The sequence below is a fragment of the Salvia splendens genome, chromosome 8, assembly GCF_004379255.2.
Source record: "Salvia splendens isolate huo1 chromosome 8, SspV2, whole genome shotgun sequence".
NCBI classification, from domain to species: domain Eukaryota; kingdom Viridiplantae; phylum Streptophyta; class Magnoliopsida; order Lamiales; family Lamiaceae; genus Salvia; species Salvia splendens.
Genome location: NC_056039.1, coordinates 1387582 through 1411557, shown reverse-complemented (window position 1 = coordinate 1411557; position 23976 = coordinate 1387582). Strand labels below are relative to the sequence as shown.

Sequence of the window (23976 nt, the reverse complement as noted above, 5' to 3'; positions counted from 1 at the left end):
TTTGTTGCACTTACATTTTATTATATACCTAAAATATAAAAATGAGATTCACATTTCACTATTTTTTCTAACACAACTCGTTTCATGAACGGGGGAATATATGCTAGGTTTGAGTGGCAATTCGGCGTTAACAACAACTCGTCTGTTGATTCGTCTACATCAGTCGATTCAAAATTCCACTTAGTTCCATTCAAGCTTCGTCATAAACATAGATAGATCATTCAGGTTCTGATCTAGACAGTGACAATTGTTCTATGAAAGACTCGCTTCCCCTACCGCTCGGGTGGGCTCCCTTAACCAAGCCACTAGCTACCTATGAGTCGCGGGTCATTTTTCAACAGACAAGAAGTCAAAACCCTGACTCCTCCCGTTGCTTGTGACTTTACGTCTTCATGTCCTATTTCACTCCCCCGATGACATTCCTTTCACCATTTTCTCACTGTATTACTTCGCTATCGGTCACCCAAAAGTATCTAGTCTTACAAAGTGGTCTTTGCCGATTCCCACGGTATTCCACGTGCCCTAAAATTTCAGTCCCTTTTCCTATGTGGGATCGACATTTGGGATGTCGTTTTTCCTTGTGACAAAATTCTGTGTGTTCGCCCACATTCTTCTGCCTTAATCACAAATTGTGACACTCACTAATTCCTTTTGCAGGCGTATATACAAGATGCATGCACTCGTGAAATATCAATCAAGCTATTAGTTGGAAATTGATTTGTCCTACAAAGTAAACGTTAGATGACACTAGTACTACCAGCTTCAATGAACATGAATCTTTTAACCATGCTAAACACGAGGAAATTACTTTCATGATTTTTTTCAAAAAACACACAATAGTCGGAGCAATGCATAACTTCAGAAAAACCAGCATCGACGATGAGAGAATGGAGTCTGAAAGGAAATGAATTAGTCTACGATCATGGCAATCCAACATTTGTCGGCTTCCGTACATGTTCTTCTAGTCTTAATCTGACTTCTATTGTTACTCGAATTACTACTAGCTATATTGCCTATATATAGTTGTTCCATCTTTGTAAATTGTATCGAAAAGTGTAGATTGACATCGCCTGTGGCACACATCGTATTGAACTAGATAAACAATTTAATTCTTTATTTGTTTATATTCGTAATTACTTAGCACATTTGTTTCCTAACATTCGGCTCTGCGAGTTTAGTTTTATGGTTCTGTCACTGAGCTGAATAAAAGAATTACAACTAGTTAAACCTCTACCACAAAATTGAAGACCAAGTAACACTATGTTTTGTCTATATTTTATTCTCTTATCAACATAAATACATTAATGAAATTTAATGGATGTGACTATACTAAATTAAATGTGATTCACCAAAAATATGCCGAAGAAGAAACATTTCACAAAAAATACTAATTATGAAGAAGCAAAACCTAAATTAATGTACAAAAATGTCATACCCAAACCCTATTTAAAATGGTGTTCATCTTTTGTTTTCTATTTCGATAATTTTTTTCCCTTTTAAAGTTTATATGATTATTGTTGGTTAACTTATCCCAATTTTTTGGAAAATATCATATCAAAATAAAAACTGAAAAAACTCGCATATTGGGCCTTCAAAATATGCTGTTGGGCCCATTTGTAAGGTTACTTCTTAAGCCTCAGTCGGTGCAGCCCATTGATATTGGGCCATATATATAAAATAAATACCTCTATAGATTGAAACTTCACATATTACTAGTTTATTATGAAATGTAGATACTCCATATCAAATCTATAATTAATCGTATTAACTAGCTAGGAAAAAAAACACTTTATTACAAAATCCTCGTTAAATGACTAACAATTAGTGATCTACTACAATCTAATATTATCTACTAGTGTATGGTAGCATAATTAAGCTACTATTTCATTTTATGTACTTAGTTGTATGCTTTTAAATTATTACTACTAATTTAGAAGGTTTCAAACTTTCATACTATTGAGACGGTCTTTATTTAAGATTTTATGTAATACTAAGTAATCCATCCGTCTCATAGTAGATGTCACACTTTCTTTTTTAGTTTGTCTCACAAAAGATGTCACATTTCCTATTTAAAAAAAATTCTCTCTCATATCAATTATAAAATTTCAATTTCTCTTATCACTTAACACACAAAATAACATCTCTTATAATCCTATGTCATCTCTCAAGTGTGACATCTACTATGAGACGGACGGAATATTATTACAACAAACATTTAGATTCGCCCACTTATATAATAGGAAGACAAAATCTTATTAACATATTCACCATTAATTTTTACAATAAATTTATTTGGCTTCTATATTCTCTTACTCTTTTAAAATCAATTTTGATCCATAAAAAGGAAATAAAATAAAAATAAAATATGAAAAAGGAAAAAGGAAAAAAGATAATTTGTCAACTTCGTCAAATTTAACTCTTCTCCTTCCCTCTCTCTCTCTGGATCTCCCCACACACACAAACACCACACAGTGCGTGCGATGATCCGCCATTGATAAAATCCAAGCTCAGATCCTCACTGCCGACCAATTCGCACACGCAAAAGCGCTCATATCTATCCACATGTCTCGTCCACCGAACCACGAGTTCCAGGAATGGTGGAACAAGCAGCGCTCGAAGGAGACCGCCGACGACTCCGCGGCACCTTCCACCGCCGCCGAGAGCCTCAGATTCCTGTCAGTGGACGTCCAGGCCCCCGCATCCCCCGCCGCGGCGGCCGAGAAGGACCGCTCGCGCAGCGCGCGGCAGCTCTCCTGGATTTACCTCCTCAAGCTGCACAAAATCGCGCACTCGTTCGCGTTCCTCACCGGAGGCTGCGTGACGCTCGTGCGCACCGCGAATCGGCGGATCGCCACCGCGCCGGCGGGGAATCGGGCGGAATCGAAGCTTTACAGGATCATCAAGTTGTTCCTGGCGCTGAGCGTCTTCCTCCTCGCGTGCGAGCTCGTCGCGTACTTCAAAGGATGGCATTTCAGTCCTCCGAGCTTGGAATCGGAAATCGAGGACTCGGTGGAGTATGTTTACGCGAAGTGGTTGAAGATTAGGGCGGATTATTTGGCGCCGCTGCTGCAGAACCTGACGAATGTGTGCATCGTCCTGTTTCTGATTCAGTCTGTGGATAGATTCGTTTTGGTGTTCGGTTGTTTATACATTAAGATTAGAGGATTGAGACCTGTAGCAGAGACGGATTATAGCGGAGATGATGAGAAGGAAGGCCGGGATTTGGAGAGGTATCCGATGGTATTGGTTCAGATACCAATGTGCAATGAGAGGGAGGTAAGGAGATGTAGGTTTCATATCCCTACTGAGAATTTAGTAGTTTTGGATAATTAATTTAGGAGTCTTACTCGAAATTAAATGTTTATATCTTATGCCTAAGAAATCCATATGTTACTTGAAAATGCCTATTTGTTAAGTTTGATTAGAGAGATTACAGATTTTAGAGAATTAGTTGGGTTTTTGAATTGGGTACTAAGAACTGGTGATGGAGATTACTAGATCAATTTAGTAGATATTATATGTTCATGATGCTCTTTTGGTTAGGGGCTTTGAGCTGCATTGTTATCTGTATTTTGGTTAAATCTTGCATTATGATGCATGGGCAAAATGCAGCAGTTGGAACTGTCATGTAAGCATAATCTAAGTAAATATTTCGTTAATTTTAGCTAGGGATACTAGTGTAGGATATATTTGTACTATCTTAGTAAGTAATGAAAGAACACAACCTTCATGTTGTTGGCATCATTTTCTATGACTAAGTTTAGTATTCTTGGCTCGGTTCTGAGTTTCCAAGGCACATAATATAAGAAGCACGCCTTGTGGGTAATAATACCTTATCGGAAGCAACTGCTGTACAATAGTTAGTTTGACCTGAGCTAACTGAGCATGCTACTTAGAAAGATATTGTCATTCCATTGATGTTCCATAACCAAATAAGTCTTTCATTCACCTCCTAAATCGAACTAATAACATAGAGTCAAAGAGGGATGTCAGGATGGCCGGCGTCGTCAACATTAGTTTGATATTGTCCGCTTTAGGTCAAGCCCGCACGGATTTGTTTTTCCCACAGACTCCCGATGTGGGATGGGTTTGTACTCAACAAGGGAAAACAAATTGGCAATTTGGATTGATTTTTCTGGATGGTTACATTTTGGAACATGCATTACATTTTCAAACACATTTGATAATTGAACACATCTCAGTCTTTTGTTTTCTGATCCTTCTCAGGTATACCAACAATCTATTGGAGCAGCATGTGTCCAGGATTGGCCTAAGGCAAGAATGCTTGTACAGGTATTAGATGATTCTGATGATACAGATGTTCAAAACCTTATTAAGGCGGAAGTACAGAAATGGCAACAGAGTGGCGTGAACATAATTTACAGACATCGTCTCATTCGTACAGGCTACAAAGCAGGGAACCTTAGATCTGCAATGAGTTGTGATTATGTGAAAAATTATGAGTTTGTAGCAATATTTGATGCGGATTTTCAGCCGGGTCCAGAATTTTTGAAGAAAACTATTCCATACTTTAAGGTAATCCTGTTGCCTCATGTTTAATGACCTCAGAAATGAATGTAGCTAGGAAAATGTTAGAAATATTTATGATGTTAAGCTTGTTTTCATATAGCATCATCATGTGATTGCATATTATCTTATTAAGAGCTTTTTAATGCTTGTAAGTTGATCATTAGGTAGGGGATAATTAAAGAGTGGGGTTGTGAGAAATGCTTGCTGTGGACTAGAATAGAGATGTAAGGTTCTGCCCCCTAAACATTAACATACCAGGTAAAGAAGAACATTAAATCCATGCATTCAAAAATCTTAGAAATTGAGATATTCTAGGTACCTACTTTTACCCTCGGTTGCAATGTGTTTTGCCCTCTGAAGTACATTTCTGTATGCAAGGTAATCAGGCAGCACACACATGATTTAAGTAGTTCAAGAAAGATAATGTTAAGCGAGTACTCATTACTCATGTATTATGAAGGGCAAAGACGACCTTGCTTTGGTGCAAACAAGGTGGGGTTTTGTCAACAAGGATGAGAATTTGCTTACAAGATTACAGCACATAAATTTGGCCTTCCATTTTGAAGTAGAACAGCAGGTCAATGGGTGGTTTATCAACTTTTTTGGCTTTAACGGCACTGCTGGTGTTTGGAGAATCAAAGCCCTAGAAGACTGTGGTGGCTGGCTAGACAGAACAACTGTTGAAGACATGGATATTGCTGTCCGGGCCCACTTGTGTGGTTGGAAATTCATTTATCTAAATGATGTTCAGGTTTGTTTTACTTTCACCATAATTACCCTTGTTATTGCACTATCAGCACATCTAATTGTGCATGCTCATTTCTCTGCAGTGCCTCTGCGAACTTCCTGAGTCGTATGAAGCATACAAGAAACAACAACATCGCTGGCATTCAGGACCCATGCAATTATTCCGTTTGTGTTTCTGGGATGTAGTGCATTCCAAGGTTTGTAATCCTATACAGCCTTGTCTACCATTTAATGTACTGAAACATCCAAAAGCTAAATTAATGGGAAATAGGATAAGAACTTGAGATAAAAGAAACAGTTGGTTAGAAATTTTAAGATGCACGATATTTATATATAACAGTTAATAGCATAATTAAACTTTTATCCTAAACTTTTTGTCTACGAACTCATTTCTCAAAAGCTAACTGAGTAGTCTTCTCGTAATATAATCTTGTAGATAATTTGTTCATTTGTTAGATAAATGCTTCAAGGACTAAAACCGCCAATCATACTTGGAGAAGAACCATAAAATTTATGCTGTGCACAACTCACTTGAAGACTAGATGCTATTGAAAATTTGTTATCATTTGAATTCTAGATTTTCTTTCCTCTATATTTTGAGCTAAATTAGCCTTTTATCTTCTATGTAAATGAATGAACGCTTTTCCTGAACTTGTCGTGGATGTTTGCTTTTTTGATTTATTTATATTTTATGAAACCAGTTAATTTAAGCCATGCTGTCAAACATTTCAGGTGAGTTTCCTCAAGAAAGTGAACCTGATATTTCTCTTCTTCCTCCTCCGGAAGCTTATCCTACCGTTCTACTCGTTCACCCTGTTCTGCATTATTCTCCCTCTCACCATGTTCCTTCCTGAAGCTCAGCTCCCAGCCTGGGTTGTCTGTTACATTCCTGGACTGGTCTCGATACTAAACATCCTCCCATCACCACAATCATTTCCATTCATCGTGCCATACCTTCTGTTCGAGAACACCATGTCTGTCACCAAATTTAACGCCATGATATCAGGCCTCTTTCAGTTAGGAAGCTCTTATGAGTGGATAGTCACCAAGAAATTGGGCAGATCATCAGAAGCAGATCTGCTCTCCATCGTCGAAAATGAGCCCGCCACTCTGCATAGATCCTCCTCCATGCAAAGATCCTCATCTGAATCAGGTCTCGCTGAGCTGAACAAGCTGGAGATGGCAAAGAAAAGCGGGAAGAAAAAGAGAAATCGTCTATACCGGAAGGAACTCGCCCTCGCACTCATCTTACTCACAGCCTCAGTGAGAAGCCTGATGTCTGCCCAAGGAATCCACTTCTATTTCCTCCTGTTTCAAGGGATCACTTTTCTCGCCGTTGGTCTCGACCTGATCGGAGAGCAAGTGAGCTAATCTCACCATAATCCTGCATAAGTGTTGTACGTTGATCTGTGATGTGACAATTGATCTGTCCGGATATTCGTCAGAGCCGCATACAGGTTCATTACTATCATGATTCATTTTAAGATTTTTCGTCTTGCTATGGAGAAACCTGTGTGGATATTGATTGTTTCTGCTATGGTTGAAAATGGGATATGATGAAGATGTAAGATAGTGGCAGAATAGTTGGAGTGATTTATATGGTGTAATTTATGTTACTCATGGGTGAGTTACAGGACTATTTTCCTATGTTACATATTTTCCCATTCTTTAATGTAGTAATAGACCAGATGATGATGTACGATTATTTTTATGATTCCAACTCAGAAAATGAAGCATTTTCACCTTGATCAACATTTTATCTTTTTCCTAAGTTGGAGGCTATTAGTTGGATTGATGCAATTGGGTATATGAAAATCCATGTTTTCTCTTATGCCCCTATCAATAATAGAATTCATACTCTTCTTCACTATTAACTCAATAGTTTTTTGCTATTTTAGGTACTAACATAAAACAAAAAATGACATCATTCAGTGTAACAATTGCTGAGATATACTACTCACTCCGTAATTAAAAATAAATCGTTTTTCTTTTTAGATTATCACGATAAAAATGAAACGACCTAAAATGATAGTAGCATTTATATCTCTGCTCTTTTACATCTATGTTAATTTACTCTCTCTTCATTAACTCATAAAACAACACTGGATCCCAAATATTGCATATCTAATGCGAAGGAGGCAATATGTGATACATAAAAATATTACTACTTTTTTGTGAAATGTTCACTGGATCAATTTTTTAGATACGAGACTTTAAAAATTAATGTTTAGCAGGAGCGGATCACCTCATTCAAATGCTACACCTACCGCTGCGTGTTTCAACCCTTGGGAAGGGAAGAGATACAAAATAAAGAAAGAATAAATGATAAAAGAGAAATATTTTAGTTGGATTTTGCCAGAAAAGAAATGACACTCAAAACTAATGGAACAAAGGGCGTAATAAAAAGCAATTAGATCATTCATTCGTGGCTCGAAGAGGTAACTATTATTACACACACAACCAGCGCTGCTTCGTGCACTTAGTTTATCCAAAGCCTCATATAGATCATGTGTATAAACTAACCACCAAAGGACAAGAAGAGTACACGTGATTGTAACTGGAAAAACACAAGCCCTCGATTCATACGAAACAAAGTAGAGTACAAATCAGTGCAAAAGTCTATAGAGACCAACAAGCTACACATCTTTAAGCCTTGCTGTCAATGCTCACGGGCTCGGTCGCCTCCTTCGCAGCCTCATTCTGCAATGTCACCCACCACCATCCACAGTCACAACAAGCAACAATTTAAGAATATGTAAATAGCATCAAAATACAGTGAAGAAGCCTTACATTGGCAGCATCGTAAGGCTGCGGCTTAGTCAGCTTCGCAAACATGTTACCGTAGAACTTGGCGTCTTTCTTGTTGAATTCCTTCACCTTCTCCTTTAGAACTTTGTACTCGAGCTTCACATCCCTTTACAGACAGAGAACAAATTTAGGAAAATTTCTGTAGTGATAATGAATGAAATGTTGGGTTGTAAGAGAGAGAGATCACACCTGTTGGCTGGGTCAATTTCAAGAGCCTTCTTGATATCGATCTCGGCCAAATCCAGGTCGGCCATGTTCATGTAAGCTTGGGCACGTCTGTACAGTGCTTTCACATTCGTGCTCTCGAGCTCCAGCACCTTGGTGCAGAGCTTCTCGGCCTCCTTGTAGTCCTTCAGTTTTAGCTTGCAAGCAGCATTGTTCAACTTGCACGATACTTTGAGAGCTTTGGACTGTTTCTTCTCCTCCTCAGTGAAAGCAGTGTCGTAATCAATAAACTTGGCAGCCTGCAATCTCAAAATCTTTAAGGTGAGAAACACAGCAAATATACATTTCACCAATCATGTTGAAACGAGGAAGCCATTGGAGAAAATGTAGACCTTCTCGTATCTCTTGGAGGCTCTTGCATATTTCCCAGCCTTGAACAATGTGTTGCCTTCTTCCTTCTTTTTACCAGCAGCTTCGATTTTTTCAGGCGTGCTCATGTCCCAAGACTCCTTCTCCTAGAGTATGTATTTACATGTTAGATTTCCAGATCCATGATATAAACAGACATTCATGATATGTTGTTCATAAGCCATTTACCTTGTCAAAGGACACAAGCTCGATTTCATAGCTTAAAGTCGAGTTTGGAGGGACTGTGGCCAGTTCTTGCTTCGTCTCAGTTGCACCAAACCCATACTCCGGGGCAATGCTCAACACCGCTACCTCTCCCTTCTTCATTGTTGTTACAGCCCTGTCCAACCCCTCGATAACTTGCTCTGTATCGAAAACAACAAGTTAAAAACGTCCCAGTTCTTATTCAAAACTTATAGACAGGAATCGTATATGCATACCTTCATCTGTTTTGAATTCGAAAAGGTCATCCTCATTGTCACCATGGCCTTTCTTAACAAAAACAGTTCCATCCTGCAACTTTCCAACCAATTTCACTGCAGATACAGGATATGAGAGTTAGATAGCATGATCAAGAGATCTTCGAAAGATGATTTGTGGAGATAAGATAGCATTCATATTACATCTAACTATAGCTCCTTCGTTCGGGCGCTCGTACCCCTCCCCTTCTTTCAGTATCTTCTTCACTACTTTCTTGTCATCTGTGACATTGGATACCGTTTTCCAGGAAACTAATTCCAGTTCAATATTCAAGGTGGCATTGGGGGGAACAGCTCCCTCATTACCAGAGGCTGACTTTCCTTTCTCTCCAAATCCATCTGCAACAGAATAAAATATAAGAAAAGTTTATGAGACCACCACTCCCCTACCAAAAAGTCCAATTATAATAGAAAAACGACATCTTTACATTGTGGCTTGACAGTAAGAAGAACTTTTTCGCCTTTCTTCATCGTCTTCACAGCCTTGGCAAGAGCAGGACAGAAAAGGCCTTCCTCAACTGTGAATTCCGCTCCATTTGCTTTGGATACAACAGTTCCATCTTCCAACTTCGCCACATAATTGACTGATTCAATTTAAAACATATATTACAGTTAGCAACTTATTGACGAAAAGTTCAAGTTCATCGAACTGAGTTCATCAATAATATGTCCTGCATACCAAGCACATCATCAGGGTCCTTGGGGTTCTCCCATTTTTCCCCATCTTTGAGAACTTTCTTGAATATGCCACCATCCTTGCAGATGTCCTTGACACTGACCCAGGATAGTAGCTCGACGTCGAACTGCAAGGTAGCATTTGGAGGGATGGTTGGGGGAGAGCCAGATTCACCATATGCCAACTCTGCAGGTATGGTGAAGATGGCATTCTCACCCTTCTTCATCGTCTTGATACCTAGGTCCCATCCCTTAATTACTTGACCTGTCACCAAAATCTCATGAGCTTCCACATTTCAACTTGAGCACCAGCAAAAACAGTATAATTGAATAGACTCGACAAAATTTGGATGACAGTTTCTAATTCGAATCATAGGATAGACATAATCCCCAACTTAGGAATCATTTTTAAGTTTCTACAGTTACTAGTGTTTGGTGAATTTGTTACTCTAATCAGCCTCCCCAACAAAATAAAAGTCACAATTATCTCCAAATCTGAACAGCTACATTCTCGATGGTTCAAGGATTCATTTTTTCTTGCAACCTCACACACCATCACTCCACATGAAAACGTAATTTAAAGTATCATCTCAATTCAACTTATGCCGAGCACTTAGTACCATACACCAACAGTATCAACTGCATACGCAAGACCAAAATCCAAAACGAAAAAACAAAAAAATAGAAGATGATAGTAGTATCATAAACAGCGTGTGCTAACCTTGGCCGAGAGAGAAGGTAAAAGGATCTCCCCTATCGCGGCTGGAATCAAACTTCGTCCCGTCCAGCAACGTTCCAGTATAGTGCACTGAAAATTTCCACCAAAAAATCAATCAATTCATCAAAACTCAAAAAACCATAACCACATACACAATCCACCTACAAGCACCACGAACTGAAATTTTTCAATCAAACAATCAACTCATCCACACTCATATCAGCTCAAATCCACCAACAACTATCACGAACCGAAAATCTTCAGTAAACAGTCCATTCATCCACATTCAAAACACAAAACACACAAACAATCCACCTACAAGCATCAGGAACCGAAATTTTCTAACCAAACAATCAATTCCTCCACACTCAAATCAGCTGAAATTACCGTGAACTTGGTCGCCGTTATCCGGAGTCTCCCAGCCTTCGCCTTCCTTGACGAGCTTCTTCTTCAAACCCTGCGGATCGATCTCCTTCTCCTCTCCGACCTTCATGTATGTGCCGGCGGCATCCGGCAGATCCATGTCCTCCTCCATTCCTTCCGCCGCCGGCATATCGAAATCGTCCTCCATTAATCCGAGCTTGAGAGTTGAGAGCTGATGAAATTGATCACAATCGCCGATGAGAGAGTGGGAATGCGCGTCGAGTTGGGGAGGACGAGTGAGAGAGGGTGAGCTTAATAAGAGGCAGGAGTTCTAGAAAGATCTACGAGGGTTTAGGCGTGCGATTGAGTGAAGAAAGGGGGAGCAGATCCTCTGCTGCTGTGGTACAAAGCTGTGCATAAAACGCCGAAGATAACAAATGAAACGCACCACTAATTCATTTTGTTCAAACACCACTACCTCCTTGGGCCCACCTCACCGATCCATTCTCATTTCTCTCCCACAAAATATATAAGTAGTGGAGTAATGTATTTATAAAGCTGATTCCAACATATTTATTCATTAATTAAAAATAAATTTGCATTATTAATATTTATAGCAAAATTTTAGTCATCAGTTATCAACAATGAATTTGCAATATTAATATTTATAGCAGAGAGTGAAATATAATATTTAAATATATTTTTATAAAATTGATTCAGTGTTTTTGTCATAGATTACTAAAAATGAATTAGTGGTAATAATCATAGTTATAGTCTTATAGGAATGGGTGTAATTGTGAAAAAAAAACTAAATATTATTGGATGTAATTGTGATAAAACTAAATACTATTGTAATATGTAAAATTATTTAATCATAAAGGAGTCATTATTATAAAGAAATTTTCTTCACCGGGAAAATCGATATTTGATATACATATTTAGTCCCAATCAAAATCAGATTTATTGAAATCAACTTTAAAATATTATTACTAGAAATATTGATAATGCAAATTATTTTTAACAATTAATTACAAAAATATTAGATTAGCTTTATATATTACTACTAATATATTTTGTGGCAGATAATGGATCGGTGAGGTGGGGTGGGGTCAGGGAGGTAGTGGTGTTGGAACAAAATGAATTACAGCATTACACTACAAATAGCCCAATAATAGTCTAGCCACAAACTCCTCTGCCACATCAGCAGCACTAAAAACTCCTCCTGCCACATCATCAAGACAAGCAACTGGACAAGCAATAGCTCAGTCATAGCCTAGCCACAATAAACAAAATTATAAAAACAAATAATTAACAATCACACAAAATAAGGAATTAAATTTATGATACATATACCGAAAAACTCAATAATAATATTAAAATTTAAAAAAGTACATTAATTAAAAAATATATTAATTAAAAAAAATTACATAAATCTAAAAAAACTCCTCCTCCACACACGAGCCCCCCGCCTCCGCCTCACTCCTCGCCGTCGTCGCCGTCGCCGCTGCCGTTGTCGCCGCTATCCGGGACCCCAAATCTGCGGCATCTGAGCCCGCGTCTGAGCTCCCCACCTGTGCCACGACGGGATTCAAATCGGCCTGCATACTCACGAGCATTGCGTGAAGAAAACTCTTCTCCTCGGGGTCAGTTGTCGCCCTCCATTCACCTAAGATCTTATACATCTGAGTTTGCACTTGTTGACGCGCGAAGAAGATGAGCTCGGATGTCGACCAGCCAACAGGGGGACGCCGACTGGACCTCCTGGGAGGTCTGGCGAGCCCATTGCGCCCGCCTTTGACCAACCGGGTGAGTGCGGCGAGCAAACGCGGGAGGGGACGGGAACTCATGTGCATCCTCGGAGAGGTCGTGGGAACCGCCGCTGCTGCAGCCGCTGTAATCACCGGTATAGTTCAGGCGCTGCTTCTTCGGCCAGTCAGTGTCGACACCTGCTCGAAACTTCTCGGAGTCCATCAGCACCTCATAGCAGTTCCAGTAGGTGAACTCCTTGTAAAGCCCGGGCACGGGGAAGGCTTTCTCCGCCATCCTCCTGCAATCCTCGTCAGTTTGGCCACTGGACTGCATGCGGAGGGCGTTGGTGTACAAGCCCGAAAATTGGGAGACCCCAGCCCTGATTCGGTCTCACCCTTTCCGGCACTTCTCCCCGCTGCGTGGCCGTCCCTCCATGCAAAATGCCTTGTAGGCTACTGCTATTTTAGCCCACAAGTTGACGATCCTCTAATTGTTCGAGGCGAGAGGATCATCGCAAACACTCACACACGCCTTGGACAGTGCGACGTTCTCCGCGTCCGTCCACTTCCTCTGTGCCGGGCTGTCGTCACCAGCCGGCTGCGACGACTCGCCGACCACCCTCTTCCCCTTCTTCTTCTTGGGCGTGCCCCGACCCCTCCCTACTCCCCCCGTTTGAACAGGAGTGTCCGCTTCCCCGAGATCTATTCCCAACTCCTCTAAGGAGAAGGTCTCAATGCCAGTGAACTGCGTCTTCGCTGGGGTCGATGTGTGCGAAGAAGCAGTAACAAAATCAAAACTGGGGCGATAGACGTTGTCCCCCCCCCCTCGGCGTCCCCTGCATCCCCGGGTACCCCGGCATCATCTGCATCCCGGGTGCCCACCCCGGCATCATTTGCATCCCGGGTTGCATCCCAGGTACCCCCCTGCCCGCCCGGCATACCACCCCTGGATGCCATCCCCGGTACCCCCTGCCCGCCCTGCATCACCCCCCCCGGCATCCCCTACCATCCTGGCATACCACCCCCGGATGCCATCCCGGGCATCATCTGCTGCCAAGGGTACATGTTGTAGTACCCGGCCATCGGACCCCATCCACCTCCCACGGGTATCGTAGGAGTTTGAGACCCGCTAGTCTCTAGAGTAGGCTCGTTGTTGTGCTCCATTTCGCGTTGTTGCTCTTGTACAGAAATTAAGATAGAGAGAATACTCGTTAAAACAAGTGGTGCAAATGAAAATGACATGCAAATCGCGTATATATAGTGTTTCAAAAATTAAATAAATAAAAAAAATCGCTTGCCGATCGCTCGCCGATCTGGAGCCTGCAATGGCGGCCAGCCGATCGGCGAGCGCATCAGCCAGCGCTCGGGAATCAGCGTGCGCTCGCCGTTTTTCTCGCCGATTTGGCGCTCGCCGGCTGCAATGGTTCGGCGAGCGCCAGGGATCGGCTAGCCGGTGGGCTCGCCGCTATTGTGGATGCTCTTAGTGCTGCGTTTCATTTGTTTATCTTCGGCGTTTTATACACAGCGCTTGGTGCTGTGATTTGTACCACAACAGAGGATCTGCTCCCGAAGAAGGGTCAGGATAGCTCCAGAGATACTATTTTTATATTTACACTCCTTTTATCTCCCCTTTTTTTGGTAAACTTCGTTTTACACTCAATATTCGAGGTACATTATTTTCAGAGTATAAGTGTTTGTTAAAAACCGAATATTTTCTCTTTTAATTGGAAAGTGAAGAAGAAGCACGTGTGGAGAAGCCGGTAAATTCGATGATGTGAGCGTTTCAAAATTATGAATAAAATTCTTTTTAGGATTAGATAATTCAGAGTAAATTGTAGGAAAAACAATGAATTTTTGTCAGATTTTGGTAAATGTTGCAATTCTAAAAATCAGTAGTCAAAACTTATAATTTTTTTAATTTTTCCTGATTTTTCCATGATGAAATATTCTAATTTTTTATACGTATGTTGCTAATTTGGCATATGTGTATTTCAAATTGATGTTTCAGTTGAATCATTTTGTATTGAGAGAAATTATAAAATTCATAGATGATCTATCCTTAATAGTATAATTTTTACGAATATTATTTTGTATTATATACACTTTTGTCAAATTAGATCGAGCAGGAAAATGCAAAAGTAAATTAAAATACATGAAGTAATTTTATGGCCAATTTTTTAAGCTAAAAGAAACAAGAAGACCATAAATTATCATATAGTAAATGGAGTTAGAAGTACAATAATTTAATTATTTTATTTAGTAGGGAAAGCAAACGACAAATAAACTTTCAACGACTGATCTATCAAAACTTCCAAAATTTTTTAAAATAATCACCAACTTAGCAAAGAAAAAGCTAGTACGAGTATTTCATTTTCTCTATTTATTTGTTTAACCAAAAACATGATCTCTTCTAATCACCGAAGTATCCCAATAAAACTACGAATCCGCTGATTGAACAATCATTTGTTATTGCTAGCTGCTTCTCGAATTCTATAGAAGGCGTGCGTGGACAATATTTTGTTATGTAATATCAAATCATTATATTCCATTATAAAGATGAGAAACCATTTAATGATGGATTCTGGAAACAGAATTTATGACGAAGTAAAGAAAGTTGTCTTCGATACCCAATAATAAATGGAAGATGAACAATGGAAGTGAACCCGATATCCGATAATAAATGGAAGACGAACAATGAAAGTGAACCCAAACACCGAAGTGTTAAACATAAACCCGATAACAGCATATTCCATCAAGATTTGACCGGAAGAGCTTTTCTTCTCTATATATAACTAGAAAACAAAAACTAACTACCAATCTTGGAGATCAACTCCATTAAATAGCAGATTCTAAAGCAATTCCTACAAAGAGGAAAAGTACTCAAAACTCAAAACTTCTACTCATTCTTGAAACAAACGTGCAGTGTTTTATAATAGAAGAAACTCAAACATCGAAACCTACAATCTCGGGCTCTACAGTTCGTCAGCGTTGGCATCAGCATCGACCTTCGTGTTCGAGTCTCCACCGCTCAACGTTTTTCCGTTCACCCCCATCAGCTCAGTATCAAAAATGAGTGTGGCACCACCTGGATGTATCAGAATTGGACGGAAGTATAATTATGATCTGTGATTAAAGTAAAGATGCAGCATTTGATACATAACATGACTCAACAAGCTATTAACTTATGATCAGGTTAATTTATTTTATAGTTCTTCATAAGGAGTAATAAATCGGGTGAAACTTAATTTTGTTACCTGGGATGGTAGGTGGGGATCCCTGCTCGCCATAACCGAGTTTGGAAGGAATTTTCAACTTTCTTTTCTCGCCCAAGCACATCCCCAGTAGCCCTTGATCCCATCCTGCAATCAACGGTTTCGGTTAGATAGATAAATTAGGATGACTTGAAATCTATTTACAAAATTTGAGCCAAAAGAATTGGCCGGAATCATAAATCTTTAAAGACCAAATTTGTGTTTTTGATTCAAATTAGGTTGTTTTCATCCTTTTCTATATAGCAAACAAACCTTTGATTACTTGGCCACTGCCAAGTTCGAATTCAATTGGATCCCCTCGTTCAAAACTGGAATCGAAAACTGTTCCATCAGTCAGCTTTCCCTGCAAATGCCATTACAATCTACATCAGCAGAGCATATAAGATATTAGTATAATCGTAGTTGGTGAATCATCGAAGCAACCATATTAATGTACAGTTATATTAAGGAAACGGATTAGATGCATAACAAACAGTATTTATCAAGATCCCACCCAGTAATCAAACAAGTAAAGGGAGGCAGCAATGTGAAGAGGATCTAAAATGCTTCATATAATAGATGACCAGCTAGTAATAGGCATGGCTAATTTCCACGACAAACCATTGAAGTTTACAAAATCCTCAATGTAAACATTTTTTTGGTTACTCATTTAACTTAGTAAGCTGGTAATATATATCATCCTTTTTTATTTACCTAGTTCCTACTATGCTGAAGATAACATTAGGAAGTAAGGAGAAAAGAGGACATTGACTAACCCTGTAGTGTACTTTAACACTGTCGCCTTTGTGAGCCTGAACTTCACAAACCTTAGGCTTGTACTGCAGCAATAAGCAAGATAATTGTAACAAAGGTTAGAAGAGCTTCAGAGCAACAAAGAGTGATTGGTTGAAGATAAAGAAAATCTCAACAAACCTATACAGAAGAAAGCTAAGAATACATAGTCATAACTATATCAATGACATAGATTATAAAGCAGATAATCTATAATATCCTACTATGTCTATATCCAAAGCCCTCTGAATTGTTTTGATAGCTTTTTTCATGCCAAAACACACCACTACATGGGCAGATATATATTAGGGGCGAGATAGCTAATCCACTCCCATTAACCAAAACCCCAAACTCCCAGATCATGTTCCAGAATTCTTCGCCTACCCCTCATCCGAATTTATGTTCATAAGTAAGCTGTTCCGTGATAGCATTGGAAAGTTGAAAATTTAGAAAAAAAGTTCAGAAATTGTGCCACTAAGCACTACATTAGAAAGATAGAAATAGTTCATTTTGGCTCCTTGTAGCCTCAATTATAACAACCACCAGTTTTAGAGAAGCAATAAGTGATAGTAGATCACTACATGATTTAGTTGATGAATACTAAAGTACACATTGTATACTCCTGTTATACATTGCTACTTCAGAATTAATGCACAAGCAAGTACAAACTCTACTAATTTCTCAGATTTTCATACTTTTACAACTTGATTGCTCATCACTCATCAGTTGGACACAACGACTATAAACTGATACTAAAACATACCAACAATATTATCGAGCTGAAATAATCATTCGCAGTCTTCAACAGCAATAAATTTACTCTTTTTGTCATATGTACAACAAAACAATAAAAACGATTAATAATTCTCAGCAATCTTACCTTCACACCGATCTGCAGCTCCGTCACATCCGCAGATTTCTTCGCCGAACCTACCGACACAGTAATAAAATTCATATCTAGTTAGAGCACTTTTCACATTAAATTAAAAAAAATATCTCTTCGCTGTTCAAATCAAAGATTAAAATTACAGATCTGAGTACTGATATTAACACATCGGACTGAACTAAAAGAAGGACACAAAATATCGGGATAACCATTTGTATTAGCTCAATTCAGAGTGAATTCCTCTACCTAATGTGAAAAATGCCAAAAACAGTAGAACTGAGGCAGCGCTTATCGCGGAGCTGAGCTTCATCATCTATGATCTGATTTTTCCTCTCTCTCTGAATCTCTGATATTTTTCTACTGTTAATTCTCCCTCTTCACTCTAATTCCAGAATTTGACAAGAGCTAGAGGTGTTATCTTATGTATTGACGTCCATGGTAAGGCAAACGTGGGGATACAACGCATCAATGTCCACGCCACCCAATAGAGATCCGCCACGTCGGAATATGACATGTTGTAGCGTCATTATGCCACGTGTGTCGATTTCCACACAGTCCCAAAATAAATTTTTACTCAAAATATATTTATTGTGTAAAATAATAGTGATTCATTAGACAATCGACCTAAAAAGGTAAAGCACCCACATTTATTTAACAAACCATAAAATAAATGTAACTCGAAAATTTGAGTATACAAATTAAAAAATACTTGTCCAAAAGAAAATGAATCGTATTTATGTTAACAAAGAATATATGTCCTTAAAAAATCTTTTTAAAAAGAATATTGTGATTAAAATTTTTGTTAAGAAAGAAAATACATCTAAAGATCACAAAATTATATTCAATTATAAAACAATGTCATTTTAAATAGCTACATGTGAATTAGCTTGTGAATTAGCTTGTGGAGTATATATTTTTGGCGATCTCTTTAATTCGATTGTGGATGCTTACTACAAATTACACACGTTATAAACATCGTATTTACTGTATATTTAGAATTATTTTTTAATGGGTTCGATTCCTTCAATAAGAAAATAGTGAAATACTACAACATTGGATAAGCTTAGATAGAATTATCTGAGTTTAATTTGGTGGGACGGAGGTTTGATGGGTCATTATGATATAATGTATTTTTGGTATTGCGAAGGAGGGTCGAGATACATTATCATGAGTTGAGTTTTAGAGAAAAAAACAACCAAACAAAAGATAAGGTTAGACATGACCGTTTATTTATTACAAGAGATGGTAGAGCCCTAAGAAATAATGCACCTTATCCAGCTCAAACATATGCAATTCCCAAGCATTCATTCAATAACAAGTTCCGTACCCCGATTGATGGCTCATCATGCAAATACAAACATGTAACTTGACGATGAACAACTTGTCAAAAAATCCGCAGCCAAATTGGCCTCACGATATACGTGTTTCTCTATCGAATACCAATTTCTCTCACACATACCCTAAATATTTCGAACGAGACTGAAGCAACTTACATCTTCTATATTCGATATGATCATAAAGACCCCAACTTGGTTGTCACTTTTGACTTTAATATTCCGTACTACCTTCGTCCTTTAAAAATAGAAACAATTTCCATTTTGATAAGAGATATAGAAACTTTCTAAACTTTCAGTACTTTTTCACTTCCTCTCTCTTACTTTACTAATTGTGCATTAAAACTCGTGTCGTTTTAAAATTTTCTATTTTTCAATGACGGAAGTAGTATGTGATTGTATATCAAGCAAGCTGCAAATCATCATGTATGGCTCACAACTCAGCCACAATTATCGATCCATGACATAAGCTTTTGGAGAATCCTTTAAACAATTACCCAACATTATTTCTAATAACACCACCAGCTAACGCTATTTGAGATATTCCTTCATTGCCCGGTCCGTATTGAGCTTACAACTACATGATGTTGAAGGGAATCATCTAACCAACTTGCTCACTAAAACTCTGATTTTAGCTTTGAAAGTAGCAGAATTGTGCATGATTTTTAACCGAACCCTAATCTGAAATAGACATAATCATTAGTTAAAAATAAACATGACAACTGAAGAACTAATGACAAAATTTGAGAAACAATGCAAAAATAACATGCATGTCCAACTAAACTACAAGACTATTAACCCTTGTCCATAATCGCCCAAAATATGGAGTAATTAATTTTTTATTTTTTTTAAATTGAAAATCATCAAAATTGTGTGGCCTACAATTTTATACCAAGTGGCAAAATTTTAAACACCCGCTATTTATCTGCTTTATAGTAGTAGTATTTCATAAATAGAGTGATGCCCAGTGCTATGGCCACTATGATAATTACTATCTTAATGTATAAGACTTATATACATATTGAATGAATTAATATTCACGTCAACAGAAGTATATCTGAACACGGGATGGATGCTAGGCATGTCGATTGTCGACGCAATAGTTTAGTTGTTGTATACTTGTAAAACAAGATTGTATACTTACCGTATTGTCATGAAAATAATAAAGGTCCTACTTTGTTGTTATGTGACATAAGTCCAAAAAAAAGAAGAAGAAAACAATTACATAAACTATAATTTATGCATTTGGCTTGATGACGAAGACATAAATGTTTTTTTTGGGTCTCCTTTTAGTTGCTGAAGATGTAATTGTTAGGACTCAATAAATTTTAAAAATCCAGGAGGCCACCTAAGTCCTAACTTATTAAAAGAAATAGCAGGTAATTACTCTATTTATACAAAATATCACTATGTTATTTTATATAAATACAAAAAAAAAATCGAAGTTTGCATGTACTCCACTACTCCACAAAGAGTTCATTCGCGTTCCATTTTAATATATTAATATATTTGTATTTAAAAGTTGTTAATTATTTGATGCATTAATTTTCGCCCAAACTTAAATGGTTTGTAAAATGAGTGAAAAGTGGAAAATAGCATATGAAAAGTGCTGCAAAAGTTGCGACTTCATTAAAATAAGGGGTCTGAAAAAGGATGGAATCATTGCAAAAGAGAAAAAATAGTTAAACAAAAATCCTTTTTAGCATGAATGGAATAAAGGGAAAAACTTTCATGTCTTAGCATTTTACCCTTTTCTAACTTTGAGTTCATTTATTAAATTTTTTAATCCAAATCTAAGGTTAATAATTTGATTCACCTAAGCATCCATGAGCCTTATTTTCAATCCAAATAGTATCATTTTTGTCTACCATGCCAACACGTCTCATTTAGTCATATCGTTTGCAATCAATCTAATTTTCAACCACATTTTAATTTACTAATAGCATATTTAGAATTTGAAATCTAATAAAATTGTAATTAAAATAAAATAGCATAGATTTAAAACGACAATAATAGTAAAAACATTACAATAAAAAACAACATAGATTTTAAAAACTACTATAGCATAAAAATAATACATCAAAGTCCGAATTATGTTAAAAGCAACTAGAATAAGTCATGATGCATTTGATCCTCTCCATCGGTTATCCGCCATACAACATGCATTAGCAGTGGCGGATGCAGGAAATATTAATAGTAGGGGCTTAATCATATACTCCTTTCATTTACTAAAAATAGAAATTCTGAAAACGGTATGAGTTTTAATGCAAAATCGGTAAAATAAAAAAAATGAATTTTTTTTTAAAAAAATTGATAAAATATGATAGAGGAGGAGAAAAATATAGGGAAATTAGTGTTAGTGGATTGTGTGTCCATTTTCTAAAATGAAAAGTTTCTATTTTTAAGAAATGGTTTTTAAATGAAAGAATTTTTATTTCTAGTAAATTGACGGAGTATATTTTTATTATATTATACTCCTTTGTTCCAATGTAATTGTGTCGTATTCTTTTTTTATTGTCTCAAAGTAGTTAAGTCATTTACTTTTTTGGCAAAAAATTTATCCTCTCTTATACTTTATTCTTTTTTCATCTCTCTTATTTTATTTCATCTCTTACTTTACTCTTTCCACTTTTAACATTTACCACATCAATTTCTTAAGTATCGTGTCTAAAAAAATGCTTCACCTGTCTTGAGTCGGGCTCATATAATATACTAGTATATATGAAAAAGTAATACTTGTATTGTAAAAAATCATATACACTAGTCTAACCCATCATAAATTTAAAATAGCTAAAGGAATTAAAGGAAGTGATGTGAAAGAACTTGGAAAAGTAGAAAAATCTTTGTTATGCATTTTAGCTACTCGTATATTTGAAATAAGTTTAACAATTTATGCAACATAGCAAAAGGAATTAAGGAAGTTTTCATTGGTCAAAATTTATAACTTAGGATAAATTTCATAATCAATTTTATTTTATAAGAGAACATTAATTGGAGCTCAAAACGGTACAGTACTTTTTAAATGTGACTTTCAATACCTAATGTAGTAATATTATATCACTAACTTCTTTCCCAAAGTTTCGTCAGCCATTTTCTTCTTTCATTATCTTTTGCAAATTTTCGATCCTCAAAATTTGTCCAGCCCCTTCACATCATTCAGTTCCAGCAATTTAGTCTGCAATTATATTGGCTTTGGAAGGGCTTAAAACTGTTATCATTAATTTTCAAAAAATTTATAAATAGAAAAAGATGGAAAAAAATCTTGTTGGGGAGGGCTTAAGCCATTTCATCCCTCCACCTGTGTCCGCCAATGTGCATTAGCATCGACCGTCGTTATCGTACAACTCGGTATCTAGCCTAATTGCGGCTAAAATGGCAGCCGTGGGTGTTAACACCCGCGTTGTTGCGTGGCGCGTTTGATTCCCTATTGCAATGCCGTTTTTGCTTCCCTCCCTATTGCAAATGGCCTTACAATCTACCAAATAATTCAACTCTCACCATTTAATGAAAACATAAATAATTTGTTTCTCAATTGGAGACACACACCAAAGCGATTCAGTGCATTTACGCCAACGGCTAATTGTAAGTTTCACTTTTTAACCCCGACAAAAGCAAGTTATTTCATAAAAGGCCCCACCGACGCACCCCACTGCCTGTTAATAATATTCTTGCTGATTTGCTTCATCATTTTCTTCTCTCTTTTTCATAAGTAAAAGTATTTTTTCAAAGTAAATGCAAGTCAATTCCAATTCTGGCCAATTTCAGCATGATAATTATTTATGAAGCAGAATAAATGCATTTATGTGTAGAGATGGAGTACTTATTTGAATACTACCTAACTATTTCACTATTTGGTTCGAGTTTTAACTGAATATAGGAGAAAACACACTTATCTAGGTAAGTTTTATTTGAATACTATTTTTTTAAAAGAAAATGAGAGTCACTCCCAATTTTTGGCCAATTTCAAGATAATTATTATGAAGTATTAAATAAAAATATAATAAAGTAAGAGAGAATAAAGTAATAAAAAGATAATAGTAATTGAGAAGAAATATGTTAACTTTTACTAAAAAAAATATGATGATTCCATTTGGAATACACCAAAATGACAAAATGACTCCACTAGTATTTTTAGTTCGTGTTTGAATTGAATACCAAAGAAAATACACTTATTGATGTAGTATTATCTAATGCTGTAAATTTTATTGAAACTCGATTTAATTTATTATATACTAATTGCTTGCACATCATGGAATCCAAATCCTTTGCTTGCACATCATAGAATCCAAATCCTTCGCAATATTGTTGGATGAAAATAGGTAGTAATTGTTATTAAGAATGTGATATGCCCTAAGTCTGCTGGCTGCTGCCATTGTTTATCTCAATATTTATATGACCCTATACAATAATTTAATCTCCATATTATTGCAAGTGAATTAGATTAATATCATCTTCTTATTATCCAATTAAATAAATTCGTATACCTAAAGTTAGACAACTAGATCTACTTTAACTACTTTAAGATGAACTCTTTAATAACATGAACTAACTCAAAAGCAAAAGTTGGATTCAATATTTGTTTTGTCAACCCAAGCCATAGATTGATAGATACAAGTCAATTACAATTACAATGCACACATATTTATAAGCTACCATAACATAAAAACTCTTGGGAAACATAAAAAAAGATTAAAATTTAGATCCAATTATGAGTTTGGATCTCATACTGTGCTCAAAGCTACAACAAGGTGTGCTGTTCCACATAACACATTATTTAAATAAAAAAATTTAATATTTTAATATTATTATTCATAAATTAAATAATGTGTTGTGTAGAACAACACATGGCTTTGAGCGCAACAAATGTTCTATATCAATTAAATCATGACTTGATTATTACTAAAATATAAATTTAAACTGTAACATTGATTGTTTTGACTCCAAAAATGGTCTCACCTCAAACTCTAATAGCATCATTTGGAAGTGGAGCTCTAATTTTGATTTTCTTATTTTGTTCAATGTTTTTAATTTTTAGTTTATAATTTATTATTTTTTAATTAAAAAAGAATTTT

At 36.9% G+C, this 23976-nt stretch overlaps 3 protein-coding genes across 3 annotated transcripts; 1 reads left to right on the top strand and 2 right to left on the bottom strand.

The window, feature by feature from the left end:
* Positions 1 to 2411: 2411 nt before the first annotated feature.
* Positions 2412 to 7031, top strand: LOC121745344 (probable xyloglucan glycosyltransferase 6). The gene is made up of 5 exons (XM_042139208.1): positions 2412 to 3276; positions 4228 to 4536; positions 4991 to 5281; positions 5361 to 5474; positions 6010 to 7031. Exons 1-5 carry the CDS (start codon positions 2563 to 2565, stop codon positions 6646 to 6648), a joined length of 2067 nt encoding a protein of 688 aa, XP_041995142.1. The 5' UTR covers positions 2412 to 2562; the 3' UTR covers positions 6649 to 7031.
* A 643-nt stretch (positions 7032 to 7674) lies between these two features.
* LOC121745423 (peptidyl-prolyl cis-trans isomerase FKBP62-like) lies at positions 7675 to 11304 on the bottom strand. The gene is made up of 11 exons (XM_042139321.1): positions 10918 to 11304; positions 10534 to 10620; positions 9817 to 10077; positions 9566 to 9721; positions 9282 to 9476; positions 9099 to 9194; positions 8848 to 9023; positions 8643 to 8765; positions 8275 to 8549; positions 8068 to 8191; positions 7675 to 7977 (listed from the first exon to the last, which is right to left on the bottom strand). The coding sequence occupies exons 1-11, from the start codon at positions 11099 to 11101 to the stop codon at positions 7924 to 7926; spliced, it is 1731 nt and encodes a 576-aa protein (XP_041995255.1). The 5' UTR covers positions 11102 to 11304; the 3' UTR covers positions 7675 to 7923.
* A 3989-nt stretch (positions 11305 to 15293) lies between these two features.
* LOC121745546 (FK506-binding protein 2-like) lies at positions 15294 to 17975 on the bottom strand. Its single transcript, XM_042139500.1, has 6 exons — positions 17817 to 17975; positions 17565 to 17614; positions 16669 to 16731; positions 16166 to 16256; positions 15896 to 16000; positions 15294 to 15726 (listed from the first exon to the last, which is right to left on the bottom strand). The coding sequence occupies exons 1-6, from the start codon at positions 17881 to 17883 to the stop codon at positions 15614 to 15616; spliced, it is 489 nt and encodes a 162-aa protein (XP_041995434.1). The 5' UTR covers positions 17884 to 17975; the 3' UTR covers positions 15294 to 15613.
* Between the last annotated feature and the right edge of the window lie 6001 nt (positions 17976 to 23976).

What these genes read in the sequence shown, in the direction of transcription:
- LOC121745423 (XM_042139321.1), bottom strand. Translation starts at nt 11,101, where the DNA reads ATGGAGGACGATTTCGATATGCCGGCGGCGGAAGGAATGGAGGAGGAC. An exon ending in TAACGGCGACCAAGTTCACG is followed by an intron (nt 10,621 to 10,917) that starts GTAATTTCAGCT and finishes GGAAATTTTCAG; the next exon opens with TGCACTATACTGGAACGTTG. An exon ending in GGACCCTGATGATGTGCTTG is followed by an intron (nt 9,722 to 9,816) that starts GTATGCAGGACA and finishes AAATTGAATCAG; the next exon opens with TCAATTATGTGGCGAAGTTG.
- LOC121745546 (XM_042139500.1), bottom strand. Translation starts at nt 17,883, where the DNA reads ATGATGAAGCTCAGCTCCGCGATAAGCGCTGCCTCAGTTCTACTGTTT. An exon ending in GTGTTAAAGTACACTACAGG is followed by an intron (nt 16,257 to 16,668) that starts GTTAGTCAATGT and finishes TGGCATTTGCAG; the next exon opens with GGAAAGCTGACTGATGGAAC. An exon ending in CAGTGGCCAAGTAATCAAAG is followed by an intron (nt 16,001 to 16,165) that starts GTTTGTTTGCTA and finishes CGTTGATTGCAG; the next exon opens with GATGGGATCAAGGGCTACTG.
- LOC121745344 (XM_042139208.1), top strand. Translation starts at nt 2,563, where the DNA reads ATGTCTCGTCCACCGAACCACGAGTTCCAGGAATGGTGGAACAAGCAG. An exon ending in TTTATCTAAATGATGTTCAG is followed by an intron (nt 5,282 to 5,360) that starts GTTTGTTTTACT and finishes ATTTCTCTGCAG; the next exon opens with TGCCTCTGCGAACTTCCTGA. An exon ending in GGGATGTAGTGCATTCCAAG is followed by an intron (nt 5,475 to 6,009) that starts GTTTGTAATCCT and finishes CAAACATTTCAG; the next exon opens with GTGAGTTTCCTCAAGAAAGT.